The sequence below is a fragment of the Polypterus senegalus genome, chromosome 11, assembly GCF_016835505.1.
Source record: "Polypterus senegalus isolate Bchr_013 chromosome 11, ASM1683550v1, whole genome shotgun sequence".
Classification (NCBI taxonomy): Eukaryota; Metazoa; Chordata; class Cladistia; order Polypteriformes; family Polypteridae; genus Polypterus; species Polypterus senegalus.
In genome coordinates, this window is record NC_053164.1 from 13460715 (window position 1) to 13475762 (window position 15048).

The 15048-nt window shown below is 41.9% G+C and overlaps 1 protein-coding gene across 1 annotated transcript in view; it reads right to left on the reverse strand.

Moving 5' to 3' along the window:
• The window catches only part of si:ch211-195m9.3, a 103489-nt gene extending 93814 nt beyond the window's left edge, over window positions 1–9675 (reverse strand). The window contains exons 1-3 of the mRNA XM_039768061.1: window positions 9596–9675; window positions 9224–9268; window positions 1234–1336 (exon numbers count right to left, since the gene is read on the reverse strand). Of these exons, the coding sequence (XP_039623995.1) occupies window positions 1234–1336; window positions 9224–9268; window positions 9596–9620 (173 nt within the window). The 5' untranslated portion in view covers window positions 9621–9675. The remainder of the gene's footprint in view (window positions 1–1233; window positions 1337–9223; window positions 9269–9595) is intronic.
• Between the last annotated feature and the right edge of the window lie 5373 nt (window positions 9676–15048).

Genomic DNA, 15048 nt, shown 5'->3' on the forward strand with positions numbered 1-15048 from the left:
ATTTAGCAAACAACACATTTCAGACATAACCAAATATTAATCACTAGCCAACCCGCGGCATAGCATATGCCACATAATTATTTATTGATGGGTGAACACTTCCTGAAAGACACAGGTGGGTTTGAGGATACGACTGTAAGTGAATGAAAAGATGGAACTCTGGAGAGAGTAACATACAATTGTCCGTGACTGAAAACGGGTTTTGGCAGATACAGGCATATCGTTTTGAAAGTTTGGCCCTGTGCCTTATTAATTGTCATTGCAAAGGCTAAACTAACAGGAAATTGCCTGCGTGTAAAAGTAAAAGGCAAATTTGAATCTGATGGGGTCAGGGAAATCCAGGGAATAAGGACAGTTTGTGAGGTAGAAGCTGTGATAGTTTTACACTCCAGTACATTGTGGTAAATGCTGGTAAAAGTCAGGCGGGCGGGCAGGCGGGCAAGCCAACAAAAACACTTGCCATACCATACTCTTAGAATGGTATGAATCAGGTTTTTGTAGACAAAGGTTTTCCCTGTTCCTGCAGGACCATCTAAGAAGACGCATGTTTGTCGCGGATGGGAATCACTGTATGCAGAGTGTAAAACAGTTTGCGAGGGTGGACGCGGGAGGAGGGTTAGACTTGGCAGGCAGGGCTCTGTCGTGAGTATCCCATGACACGGGAGGAGGGTTACAGTTGGCGGGCGGGGCTCTGTCGTGCGTGTCTTGCGTGTCATGTTCGATTTTGTATATTGAAAAACAGCTGGAACCGAAAAGAACAATGAAAAGTCAACGTGGCTCAGAGGTGCATGTGGCTTGTAGCAGAGACGAAAGCGTCTGAGGTCGTGTTTTGGTGAGGTGTTGCGTACGGGCACATGAGCAGGCAGTGTGCATGCTTCGAGAGCGAGGGTGGACGCGGGAGGAGGGCTAGACTTGGTGGGCGGGGCTCTGTCATGCGTATCCCATGGTCTTAGAGTTGGTGGGCGGGGCTCTGTGAGTTGACGGGCATGGCTCTGTTGTGCGTATCCCATAGTCTCTGTTTTGCGTGCCATGGTCGGCTGCTTAGTGAATTATATATATAAATTCATCAATCAGCCAATCCATTTTTATGTCACTATTATCTATATGCACTGCCAAAAGTCAACTTATGAAAAACAACAAACACAAATCCAAATAGGCAAATGTGACGCTTTCTTTTTAAGTCTTTGTTTTCTGTTTCCACTTAAACCCCAAACCCGGCAGTTTTTTTCTTACTTGTTGTAAGGTCTTCCGCCACAACACTCGAATCCTTTTTGCTTCTGGAATGAGTTAGTCCAGCATGTTTCTTTGCAGTGTTCCTGACATGAGTTCGAGTGACCTAAAAAAAGAGGTTTTGTTAAGTTTTTTTCAGGATGACCTTAAAACACACCTTGTTTGTATACTGAGTATTAGGGCCACAGAGAAGAAAATAAAAATACTCTCCCATAAAGATTAAGAGGGAAACAAATCCGAAATTCTTTGAAGCACTCCTGACTAACATTATTGTAAATTCCATTCTGTCTAACATTACTGGAAATTCCATCCATCGCTATTATTGTTATAATTAAACTACTCTTAACACTTCATCTTCATTCTTAAGTGAATTAATTATGAAAGCCAGTAAGTCAGTCATTGACCAACCCGCTATATCCTAACACAGGGTCACGGAGTCTGCTGCAGCCATTCCCAGCCAGCACAGTGCACAAGGCAGGAAGAAATCCCGGGCAAGGCGCCAGCCCACTGAAGGACACACACACACCTCAAGGACAATTTAGGATCGCCAATGCACCTAACCTGCATGTCTTTGGACTATGCAAGGAAACCCATGCAGACACTGGGAGAACATGCAAACTCCACGTGGGGAGGACACACCACCGTGCTGCCCAAGACAAGTGGTATTATAAAATATACATATATTACAATTCCTTAACCAAATTTTACAAATACATAATTAAAACAAATACATAATTAAAACTTCTTCCCATGAGCTCACCACCTATGGGAGGGGCCAAGGAGGTTGGGTGCAATGTGAGTTGGGTGGTGGCCCAAGGCGGGGACCTTGGAGGTCTGATCCTCGGCTACGGAAACTGGCTCTTGGGACGTGGAATGTCACCTCTCTGAAGGGGAAGGAGCCTGAGCTAGTGCGCGAGGTCGAGAGGTTCCGGCTAGATATAGTCAGACTCACCTCGACGCACAGCTTGGACTCTGGAACCAATCTCCTTGAGAGGGGCTGGACTCTCTACCACTCTGGAGTTGCCCCCAATGAGAGGCGCAGAGCAGGTGTAGGCATACTTATTGCCCCCCGACTTGGAGCCTGTGCATTGGGGTTTACCCCAGTGGACAAGAGGGTTGCCTCCCTCCGCCTTGGGGTGGGGGGAAGGGTCCTGACTTTTGTTTGTGCGTATGCGCCGAACAGCAGTTTGGAGTATCCTCCCTTTTTGGAGTCTCTGGAGGGGGTGCTAGAGGGAGTACCTTCTGGGGGACTCCCTTGTTCTGCTGGGAGACTTCAATTATCATGTGGGCAATGACAGTGAGACTTGGAAGGGCATAATTGGGAGGAATGGCCCCCCCGATCTGAACCCGAGCGTTGTTTTGTTATTGGACTTCTGTGCTCGTCATGGATTGTCCATAATGAACACCATGTTCAAGCATAAGTGCACTTGGCACCAGGACACCCTAGGCCTCAGTTCGATGATCGACTTTGTGGTCATGTTGTCGAACTTGCGGCCATATGTCTTGGACACTCAGGTGAAGAGAGGGGCGGAGCTGTCAACTGATCACCACCTGGTGATGAGTTGGCTTCGATGGTGGGGGAAGATACTGGTCAGGCCTGGTAGGTCCAAATGTGTTGTGAGGGTCTACTGGCAATGACTGGCAGAGTCCCCTGTCAGAAGTAGCTTCAATTCCCACCTTCGGCAGAACTTTGACCACGTCCCGAGGGAGGTGGGGGACATTGAGTCCAAATGGGCCATGTTCCGTGCCTCTGTTGTTGAGGCGGCTGACCGGAGCTGTGGTCATAAGGTGGTCGGTGCCTGTCGTGGCGGCAATCCCCGAACCCGTTGGTAGACACCGGCAGTGAGGGATGCTGTCAAGCTGAAGAAGGAGTCCTATAGGACCTTTTTGTCCTGTGGGTCTCTGGAGGCAGCTGATAGGTACCGGTAGGCCAAGCGGAATGCGGCTTCGGTGATTGCTGAGGAAAAAACTCGGGCAAGGGAGGAGTTTGAAGAGGCCATGGAGAATGACTTTCAGACGGCTTCGAGGAGATTCTGGTCCACTGTCCGGCGTCTCAGGAGGGGGAAGCAGTGCAGTGTCAACACCGTATATGGTGGACTCTCCCATCTCTGGGATTGAGATCACCGAGGTCGTCAAAAAACTCCTTGGTGGCTGGGCCCAGGGGGTGGATGAGATACGCCCGGAGTTCCTCAAGGCTTTGGATGTTGTAGGACTGTCTTGGTTGAAACGTCTCCGCAACATCGCATGGACATTGGGGACAGTGCTTCTGGATTGGCAGAGTGGCAGGGTGGTGGTCCCTCTCTTTAAAAAGGGGGACCGGAGGGTGTGTTCCAACTATAGAGGGATCACACTCCTCAGCCTCCCTGGAAAAGTCTATTCGGGGGTTCTGGAGAGGAGGGTCCGTCGGATAGTCGAACCTCTGATTCAGGAGGAACAGTGTGGTTTTCGTCCTGGTCGCGGAACAGTGGACCAGCTCTACACCCTTAGCAGAGTCCTGGAGGGTGCATGGGAGTTTGCCCAATCAGTCTACATGTGTTTCGTGGACTTGGAAAAGGTGTTCGACCGTGTCCCTTGGGGAATCCTGTGGGCGGTGCCCTGGGAGTATGGGGTACCAGACCCCTGATAAGAGCTGTTCGGTCCCTATACAACCAGTGTCAGATCTTTGTCCGCATTGCCGGCAGTAAGTCGAGCCCTTATCCAGTGAGAGTTGGACTCCGCCAGGACTGCCTTTTGTCACTGATTCTGTTCATAACTTTTATGGACAGAATTTCTAGGCGCAGCCAGGGTGTTGAAGGGGTCCGGTTTGGTGGACTCAGGATTGGATCACTGCTTTTTGCAGATGATGTTGCCCTGTTTGCTTCATCAGGCCGTGATTTTCAGCTCTCTCTTCGCAGCTGAGTGTGAAACGGCTGGGATGAGAATCAGCACCTCCAAATCCGAGAGGATGGTCCTCAGCCGGAAAAGGGTGGAGTGCCCTCTCAGGGTTGGGGGAGAGATCCTGCCCCAAGTGGAGGAGTTCAAGTATCTCGGGGTCTTGTTCACGAGTGAGGGAAGAATGGAGCGTGAGATCGACAGGCGGATCGGTGCGGCATCCGCAGTGATGCGGGCTCTGCATTGGTCTGTCGTGGTGAAAAAGGAGCTGAGCCGTAAGGCAAAGCTCTCAATTTACCACTCGATCTACGTTCCTACCCTCACCCCTGAGCTATGGGTAGTGACCGAAAGAACAAGATCGCGAATACAAGCGGCTGAAATGAGTTTCCTCCGCTGGGTGTCTGGGCTTTCCCTTAAAGACAGGGTGAGAAGCTCAGTCATCCAGGAGGGGCTCAGCGTAGAGCCGCTGCTCCTCCGAATCGAGAAGAGTCAGATGAGGGAGCTCGGGCATCTGATCAGGATGCCTCCTGGACGCCTCCCTGGTGAGGTGTTCCGGGCACGTCCAACCGGGAGGAGGCCCCGGGGAAGACCCAGGACACGCTGGAGGGACTATGAGGGACTATGAGAAACGACTTGGGATTCTCCCGGAAGAGCTGGAAGAAGTGGCCGGCGAGAGGGAAGTCTGGGCTTCTCTGCTTAAGCTGCTGCCCCCGCGACCCGACCTCGGATAAGCGAAACAGGATGGATGGATGGATAATTAAAACTTCGAATTTTGTTTTAAATATTTAACTAAAATATATCCAGCATATTAAAAAAAAACACACACACAAATTAAAAATGCACCCAAATGACTAAATTATAGGTATAACAAACAGGGAGCATGCGCTGATAGAATAAAAAGAAACGCACATATAATTTGTTTTCATCCTGCACCAAAGTAAAATTTGCGTTGCGCTGATAACAAATAAACACGTGCACCGAACAAAAAAACATTAAAGAGGGAAAGAAAATACACAAAAAAGAAAATGACTTTTTAAAAAAATCAACATTGTATGTGATGTTACTGTCTTCAAATAAGATAAATACAATTTTTTATGGAGATCGCGAGAAAGGACGAGTTTAGTCGTAAGCTGCGTTATGTGGGTGTGTCACATTAGCAGTGTAAACGAATTCCGTGCCCATTCATGCCCAACGCATTTATTTCCATCCTCCCATGGTCTAAAAACGTCTTTCCATTGATAAAAAATAAGTGGTTTCGCTTCGTGATTTTGTCCCTGATGGTTTTTATTCAGGCGGCATGTTATTTCCTGGTGTTTTAATTAGTAATTATGCATTTCAAATTTGTCACTTATCGTTCCTGTTTTTATGACATGTAACGTATACGGTTCAAAACTTAATATTAATTAGCAAACCTCCAAAGCATATGTGCAGTTATTTAATTCCTCGTTTAAATTGCAGATGCCCAGAAAGGAACACAGCAGCCTTGCTTTATAACCTTGCAATGCGCATCACCGACGATCTTCAGGAATCCACGGTGGCTCAGTAAGGTGAAAATGAATAACCCTCCTTGATCTGGTGCAGGACGAATTGGAAAGATGCACGTCGGAATGTTGCCTGCAGCCCCCCTGTGCAGTTACTGACATCTCTCCGTATCAACGCCACCGGTGGATTCCTGCAGACCGTCGGTGATGCTGTGTCGAGATTTGGGCGTGCGGTGAGCAGATTACCTTAATTTTATACGCAACAAACCGCGAGGGTTCAAATTCCGCTACGCTGTGACACTGTGACACTGTAACCAGAGCAAGTCACTTCACCTGCCTGTACTCCATCTGTAAAAGCAAAAGAAATGAAACCAATTGTATCTCAGATTTTGTAAGTCACCTTGGATAAACGCGTCAGCCAATAATAATAATAATAATAATAATAATAATAATAACAGTATTATTATTATTATTATTATTATTATTATTATGTGAAAAATAAATGTGTTTATTTTTCGGTGGAGTATTCCTTCGAAATGTAGATGTATTTGTTATTGATATTAATTATGCTATTTTATTTTCTTTAGGATGTTGAAGCTGATAGTATTCAGTCTGACTGGAGTCAGTATGCTCTCAAACTATTTGTGGCAAAGCATGAAGGAGCTCCTGATGCAGAACCAGCAGATATTGGTGTGATTGTTGAGGGAACTGAAGCTGTAAATAATTTTGGTAACTTTGCAACAGCATGTGCCATGTTACTAGGTGTCATATATTCACTGAAGCTAAGTTACCCTAAGGAGCTCAGATATACTTTAGGAGTATTCCAAAAATTGTTTTTGGAATTAAATGGTCTCAAACTTAGCTCAAAAGTTCTTTCTTTAAAAAACACTTTAATGTGCTAATGTTAATGCTTTATTTTTTGCATTAACTTTATTTACTGCAATATTAGAAGAGCATATTCTTTTGTATGCATGTGTACATGACCATATTTCAGTCAAAAAAATTGCAGGATTTTTTTTTTTTTTACCTTTAGCTAACAATATAGAGGCCCTATTTTACATAAGAATTTGTTAAGATTATTAAAGTTACCGCTTCGCAGTTAAACTTATTTTGTAAAGGTAACATACTGTGACATTTAGAATAACATTAACAATTCTGATTGCAAAATAATTTTCAGTGTTAACGAGCCCATAGAAAGGTTGTATGATTTTGTGAAGAGAAAATAAAGGTAAAATAAAATGTACATTGTAATTGCTGTTATTCATAAAGAACAACATTGTAATAATGTTGTATACATTAAAAATACAAAAACAATTCTCTTGTGCTTTTTTGTGTTTTCTCCACATTTATGACTTCTGTTTGAACAGTTAAGAAAATTAAGTTAGGCTTACTAAAATAAATTATGGCAATCGATTGCATAAACCTTTTAAGTTTATTCAAAATAAAATCTGTTGATAGTACATAAACCATTTGTGTAGGGTTAAATTCTGAACATTAGTTGTTTCAACTTAAAAAAGTAAAATAAAATGTTACTTAATCCTAGAAATTCGTATCACATTTTTATTTTCACTCAACTGAAAAAACAATGTTAAATTAAAAAAAATCATAAACCCGTTTAGATTTCACCTAACTAATCTAGTCAAGTTAATTTATGGATTTATGTAACGGATTTAACCAAATAAAGGTTCTTTCTGTGATCTTCATGATGCGAATATTTATTTTTCGTTATGTACGTGACAATCCTATATTTGAAGCAAAATTTAGGGTTGCCAATTCACCTAACATGCCGCCTTTGGACTGTGGGAGAAAACTGGAGCACCCGAAGCAGACACGGAGAGAATATATATATATATATATTCTCTATATATATATATTATTTATTCAGTTTGACAGCAATTTCTCATACAGGTAAACTGAGTAAATCTTAAAAATTGTACCAATTTTCTTTTTTTTTTTCTTTGTAGAAGTCGCCCGTTCCGACAATACTGGCCAGCAGAGCATCACGGGCCACACCCAACGACATACCAGAGAAAACGGGGAGAAAAGCAAGCAGGTGATGAAGAGAACTGGTAGACTTGCAGGCTGAACAGACAGGTGACCAAGTTTGAGCCCCCGTGTAGCGGGATGCATACCCAACACATATACAGACATTTAACTTGACATTAAGAATCTGGCAGAAGAAAAAAAAATCCAAGACTCCCGAAACACTAATATTCTAAAGTATCGAACTATATCTTTACTATAAAAATAACAGCAATAATAATAATAATAATAATAATAATAATAATAATAATAATAATAATAATAATAATAATAATAATTCTGTCAAATAAATCTCCGTTTCCTTCCCCTAAATTAATTTTAGTGAGTATGGTGTCATCGGTACAAGTTTTGCTTCTGAATTTTCGTCCCTTTTCGGGGCCTCAAGGACGAGGTGGCGCTGTCATAAATGTTGGTGTACGCCTTTGTTTTTCTCTACTTCTGGAAGGCAACGGCAATAGGAACGCAGTAAGTATAGAAATATTCTCTTTTACACACAACAAATGCGCAAACAATCGACCCCCTTAAAATAAAACTGTAAACGAAATATAAAAATTCGTTTATTTTCTGAGTATCTGCATTATGGTTGTATAACTTGCTTGACTAGAGAAAGACGAAACTACAAAAATAAGATCGAAAATGTGGCACCTGCGCTTAGAAATGGAAATGTTATTTCGTTTTTATTAAACCATCACCTCCCGTTTAATATTATGTCTCCTATATCCTACAAGATTTGTTGATAAAATTCGAAAAAGAAATACCGTAACTTAGCTTTATAAATACATGCATCCAACGGATAAACGGGTCCCGTGTACTGAATTTGTATCCTGGCGTTTAGCGTCTGTGGGTTAATCCTTGACTGTGCACGAGTTTTCCTCCACGCCTACTCCGGCGTTATCACCTCTCCGATTCCCACTCTCCCACCCCGAAGGTGGTACCAATTAAATCGATGATCGTTTTCGTAACTGTGATGCACTTCATATCTGGCCAAGGCTGCTACCTGTGTTGCACGTATAGTGCTCTTTGAACTCTCAATTTTAATGATGCGAGTTTAAGAATTGTCTGTATTGTCAAGTTCTCCAGGCAGGTTTAATCGAGTCAAAAAAGGCTTTGCAGTGTTCTTTCCAGATATTAAGGCTTTCGAGCCACACACTTTTCAGGTAGGGATTAGTGGAGAGCGTGTGTATGCGCGCTCCTGTGTCAGCGCATATACGATCATGACGTAAAAAGTGCATTAACGGCAAGCATTGTAGACACATTAGCTGAAACATTAAGAAAAGACTGAACAATAATTCAAAAGGTAACTAATGCAAACGATTTAGGGGAGATTCAACAATTAACAAAACGCTAATTAGCCTTTTGTCAGCTCGTCAAAGTGAATAACAACGTTGCTTCAAGAAGCTCCGTGATGCTGGAACACATAAGAAGATAGAATAGAAGATCTCGGGAATATAAAGATACTGAGAGCGTGTAGGAAGAAACTGTACAGTTCTTGGCACTGCGACATTACAGTATAAGTCTCAGTCAGAATCAGCCTGAAGACAATAATAAGAAAAAGAAGCAAAAGTGGCAGAAATGTAAAAAAAAACCCAAAAACTTACCTGCCAGTGTAACCATAGTATATGCCTCCAGCAGAATGAAGAGTGCTAAAAAAAAAAAAAAGTATAGATATATAAATTATGTTTCGAAGATGGATATTTGGATTTTTGGATAAACCTTGCAACCATCAGAAGCATTGATCCGTTAACTTCCATTACGTCCAACGTGAGGATAAAGGCAAAAATGCATTCATCTGTATAAGCTATCCATCCCATTACTGAACTCTCAACTCTGAAAACAGGCTCCAGTGGGTCCGGAGTCGATGCCACAGCCAAACTGAGTGCTACTTCCTTAACTGTGCGAGTGTTTAGAAGTATAACATATATTCACCGAGTTAAATAAGTCAGCTTTGTTTGGAGAACATCCTGACTTACCCACGCACGTTAGTAGGCGACTCATCTTTGCGCTTATCAAAGTGCAAGAAGTAAAGTAAGTAGCGCCTCTTAAATAGAAAAGTTAGAGGCGGGAGATCATGCTCTGAATCGTTTGGAGGCTATTTATTGCTACCGTGTCGTTATATAGAAGGAATGCCAAAAAAAAAAAAAAAACTTCCAAAGCTTACACACTGATTCAGCTTACAGTGAAAGTTAAGATGCTCCACCTAGTTGTTTTTTTTTTTTTTTTACCAGAAGGCTGCCGACCCAAATCCTCGTTGTCGTATGTGGTACTATTAGTACGTCATAACATCAGTTCGACAGTTAACTCTTCTTTTGTGTCATGGAACAGAGGCTGAATCCTGTCAATTTCACCTGTCGCCTATAGTGGACACTGCGCGCACCTCCAGTCTCCAGTCAGACTGAGAAATCTTCATCAGCAGACGGTCCTGCCTTATACGTCTTCCTTGTGATTAACTTTAGCGCAGCTAAAGTTTAGAGGTGCAGCTCCTAGACATTTAGCATTCAATAATTTCCATTGCAAGGCTCACCTCGAAAATGAAGGTTTTTAAGTGGATTGATACGGGCAAGTACGTGCTAACAACTGATCCAGAAATGCGTAAGATTTAAAATGTATAGAAATTAACTGAATTAATTTTGTTGACAAAATAGGGAAATTATTATATTGTCTCGGTTTAACACCACCACAAATGAAAATCGCGGTTGAACGTGCAGGCAAATACGTCTTAGTACGCAGTTCCAGAAATGCCTGACAAATTATGGCGTAAAGAAAAACACTGAATGATGCTATTTTCTCAGTTCTAAACCACTAAAAACGTAAAGAGTGCTTTCCTATGATTGGAATGCGCATATATATATATATATATATATATATATATATATATATATATATATATATATATATATATATATATATATATATATATATATATATGGCAGGCTTGGCAATTCAAACGTTGCGGTCGTGGGCTCAAACCCTCTACTGATGCTATATGTGACACTGAGCAAATCACTTCGCCGGCCTGCCTGGGCTCCAGTTGGAAAAAAAAAATAAATGGGGCTTATTGAATCACAATATTAACAACAACATTTATTTATATAGCACATTTTCATACAAAAAATGTAACTCAAAGTGCTTTACATAATGAAGAATAGAAAAATAAAAGACAGTAAGAAAAATAAGTCAACATTATTGATATAGAATAAGAGCAAGGTCCGATGGCCAGGGAGGACAGAAAAAACAAACAAACAAACAAAAAAAAAACTCCAGACAGATGCATCGTCTCTTGCCATTTCCTAACCAGGGTCGGAGAGTATAGGGATGGAGCCTATCCCAGATAGCATTAGAGTGCAAGGCAGGAACACATCCTGGTCAGGACGCCAGTCCATCGCAGGGCAAACACAAACAGCCCATTTTCGCACCGCCAATTCATCTAACCTGCATGTCTTTGGACAGTTTGAGGAAAGCCACGCAGGATGGACCCTTTAATTATTCCCGAATTTGAGATCTCTTTTTCAAAGACGCCATAAACAGGGTCTCTTTCAACCAAGAGGCCGTCTCGGGGGTATTGCGTCACTTTTGAGCTCAGACATGTCCATTCATTTTTCTGTTTAATCCGAATTCTTGAAATCTACTTCAAGACGGACCCATCACCTGCAAGTATTGTCAGACATTACTATAAACTTGCATTCCGATTTCCGACTAGAAAAGAACAGCAAAGAAAAGTTTATATCACGCCGCTCCCGCTTTATTGCGAATATGGGATATTCTGACAAGCAACGCTTTGGCTTGCGCTACAGCCTCACAGCTTAATCCATGCAGCATCCAACGGGGGCGGTCGTTGTCTATGGGGAATTCGCACGTTATTCCCCTGTGTGCGTGGGCTTTCTTCACGATGCTCCTTTTTTTCCTCAATTGACGTCAGAGTTCGGTTAAATGGCTGTTGATAATTCATTTTCTTGTGACAATGGCCTGGCACCGTGTTCATACTCTTAAAAGTAACGGTACCAAAGTTGCTTCTCCGAGACCTACGATGGTGGAGACGTTTTTGTTTCTTCAAAAGAGCCGTCAAAAGTTCCCGAATGAAACTAATTTATTTAGATCTTTAATAATTTCCACCAATAGCCTCGAACAGATAATAAAATAATTATAAAACACTATTGGGTTCTTAATTTTTGAAAGGACTCTCTCTAGCTGCATACAATACCAGAGGCTGAGTATTGAGTTTCTTGATCATTAACACCCTGACAGGTAGAGTACATTTGAAAGATTTCTGCTCCGTCCACGTTATTAGGAACCTTAGAAGGCAAATAACTCATTTCCTATGCAAAAATAAAACCTTCCCAGAATGAAGTACTTCGTCAAGCAAAGACGTATATGAGGAACTACACGATCCAGTTTCAGAATAGAAATTGCGGTTTTCTTACATGGCATTTTGGTCAGGTGGTGAGTGCAGGCGTCCACGTTTGATGTTTTGATACGTTATCTCGTATCGTTTTAGAGCAGGAGGATCAGGCAATGACAGAGAAATGGCTGATTTAAACTTTATCTTTTAGACCAGTTAATCCAAGCACGTTGAAGAATCGAGAATAATTGAGAATCCGAAATGACCGTGAACATATTGTGGGTAGTGTGATTTTTATTAATGCAATATCCAATTATGCGTGTAAAACTCAATACGCAGTTCATATTACTTAATTTTATCAGGTCTTAATCTCCCCGCCGACCAATATTCCCACGAATTTGTAATAATAATAATAATAATAATAATAATAACCGATGAATCTGTATCAATAATAATAATAATTATTATTATTATAGAAACAACAGTGAAACCTTACAAAATGGGACTCATTAAATCTAATGCACTGTACTCATATAGTGGAATAATCTTTACAGGGAAGTTGTGGGTGCTTGCTGCGATAAAGTTCTCAAAACTCCGACAGCTTTGGGGGAGTGAGGGGTTAGCATGGCTAAATAACCCCCTCGAAGCGAGCGTGATTTGTAATTTTGTTCAGGCATGCACGTCATAGTACAGGTGAATACACAATTTTCACGTATAAGCACCTATATGACCATTCTTTGGGGTTATCGATATTTTCAAAATGTAATGTCTATAGCTGAACATTTACACATCATGAAACTCAGCGTTTGAAAGTGGTTCTGAAATAAAGGGGCTACAGGGAGATATTTGTAAATATAAGGAAAATTAATTTGGGGACTAGAAAGCAGGAATTAGTCATCACAGTCTGGAACTGGAATGACGTACAAGATCGTAGGTGTAGGAAACGTACTGAGAATTTTTGCCAGAAGAAAGCGCACTTGCTCCGCAGACAATTTTTCAGGAGGGCTCTAATAAAACAGAGGCTTAGCAGATGTCTAATTTAAGTGTTTATTTGTGTCATATACTTTCAATTCGAAGCAATTTAATTGATCTAGGTTGCCGATACCTTATTCGTGTTTTAGAAAAAGTTAAGTTTAATGACCTACAATGTCAAGATATTAGCTTATATACCACAGTATAACATATGGGAAATGTATTGTAATTTCAGGGACTTTTTTCATCTTTACAAAATATTTTTGTATACAGAATTAAACGAAAAACAACAATTGAAATGTAAAAACGACCACTGAAGCAAGTAACACACGATGCTGAATATTTTACGTGGTAAAAAGAGCGAATTTTGAAGAGAAGTTTGCATGTGAAGCCAGCATGGAGAAGTCCGTCTATTCGTTCATCTAAATGGCCTACTGACACTCCTTTGATCTTAGCGCGTTCATTCAAGTGCAAAGCGGTAAGTAAAAGTAAAGAAGCTTTGGTCGGCGACGCTAAACAGATGACTACAGGAAGTCATAGCAAAAACGGTCTTTAGTTATATTTTTTAGGGGATTCGTTTATCTGTTTAAAGAAGCCACACGGTGACACGATCAACTAGCGCAGGTGCCACATTGGTTGATTTATTTTATTTTATGGCGACGTGACCACCCGCCGCCCCAGACCTTGCCCCACTCTGAAATCATACTCGTTAGCTTCAGTCGCAGATACAAAAGTGTTCACGCGTCGGATGTGCTTCAGCGTGTTCAGTGACGCGCTGACTCTCCGTCCATGGTTCGTTCCTGCGACCGCGGGTAAACTCTAACCCTGCGATCCTGAATTGGATCAAGCTGGTGTGAAAATGGATGTTGTCATCTGTTTATTTCATTTACGGGGTGATGGACTGGCGATCCGTCCAGGACGAATATTAGAGTCGATCTAAGAAAAGGGTTGCAGAGGTGATGACGCTCGGAATCTGTGTGTGGATCCCAATGCCCCCCAATGCAGTGACGGGGACGCCGTGAAGTACAAAACTGGCGCCGTCCTTTGAATGAGAAGTACAAGCGCGAAGTCCCGACTCTCTGTGGTCTTTAAAGATCCCCGCAAGGCATTCTTCAGAAAGAGTAAAGTTTACCTCGATGTCCGGACTAAATTGCCCACTACGGAGCCCGATTATTTTGGTGCCCCCATATTAATCGAATTCAGACTATAAACAATAATAAACTCAAAAACAAAGAAAGCGTTACTCTCATGTTATAAAATCAGAGAAAGTTTAACACGCACTTTCATCCCATGTTTGCAACGGATGTGTAACTTTCGGTTTTGATTTTATTTCATTTGTGGGAATAATGTCAACCTTTCTTTCCCATGTACATATACATGCTGACACGGCCTTTCATTAATCTCTTCAGACGTAGTTACTGGCTAACATATACAGAACTGAAACACACATAGCTTTGTAAACAAAAGGGTTTTTAAATTTTGTTTTTATTTATTATTATTTTTTTTTGCAATGTATAAACAATGAATAACAATTATTGTGTCTTTTTAAGGATAGATTAATTGATTCTTATATAGCAGTCTCTTTAAAATCCATTGGCAATTAGCCAAGAATTTAGATGGAGAGATATGTTAACAGCAAATCCAACCATCCATCCATCCTCTTCCGCTTAACTGAGGTCGGGTTGCAGGGGCAGCAGCTTGAGGAGAGAGGCCCAGACTTCCATCTCCCCAGCCACTTCTTCTAGCTCTCCCGGGAGAATCCCAAGGCGTTCCCATGGCCAGCTGGGAGACATAGTCCCTCCAGCGTGTCCTGGGTCTTCCCCAGGTCCTCCTTCCGGTTGGACGTTCCCGGAACACCTCACCAGATTTAAGGCGTCAATCTTAAAAATAATGGTCCCAGACTAGTTCTTCAGAGCAATGCCATATGGGACACATTTCATCTTCCAAAAGACCCATCCACATGAAGGTTCCAGAAAGGATCTTTATTTTTTCAGATCCACAGACTCCATACAGTAAATACCCGAGAATCGATGGCAACATATTTTGTGAAACAGCAATGGGTCATGAAAGCAGTCTTGCAGCATACAATCACAAAGGCTAAGTTCAGGTGTTCTT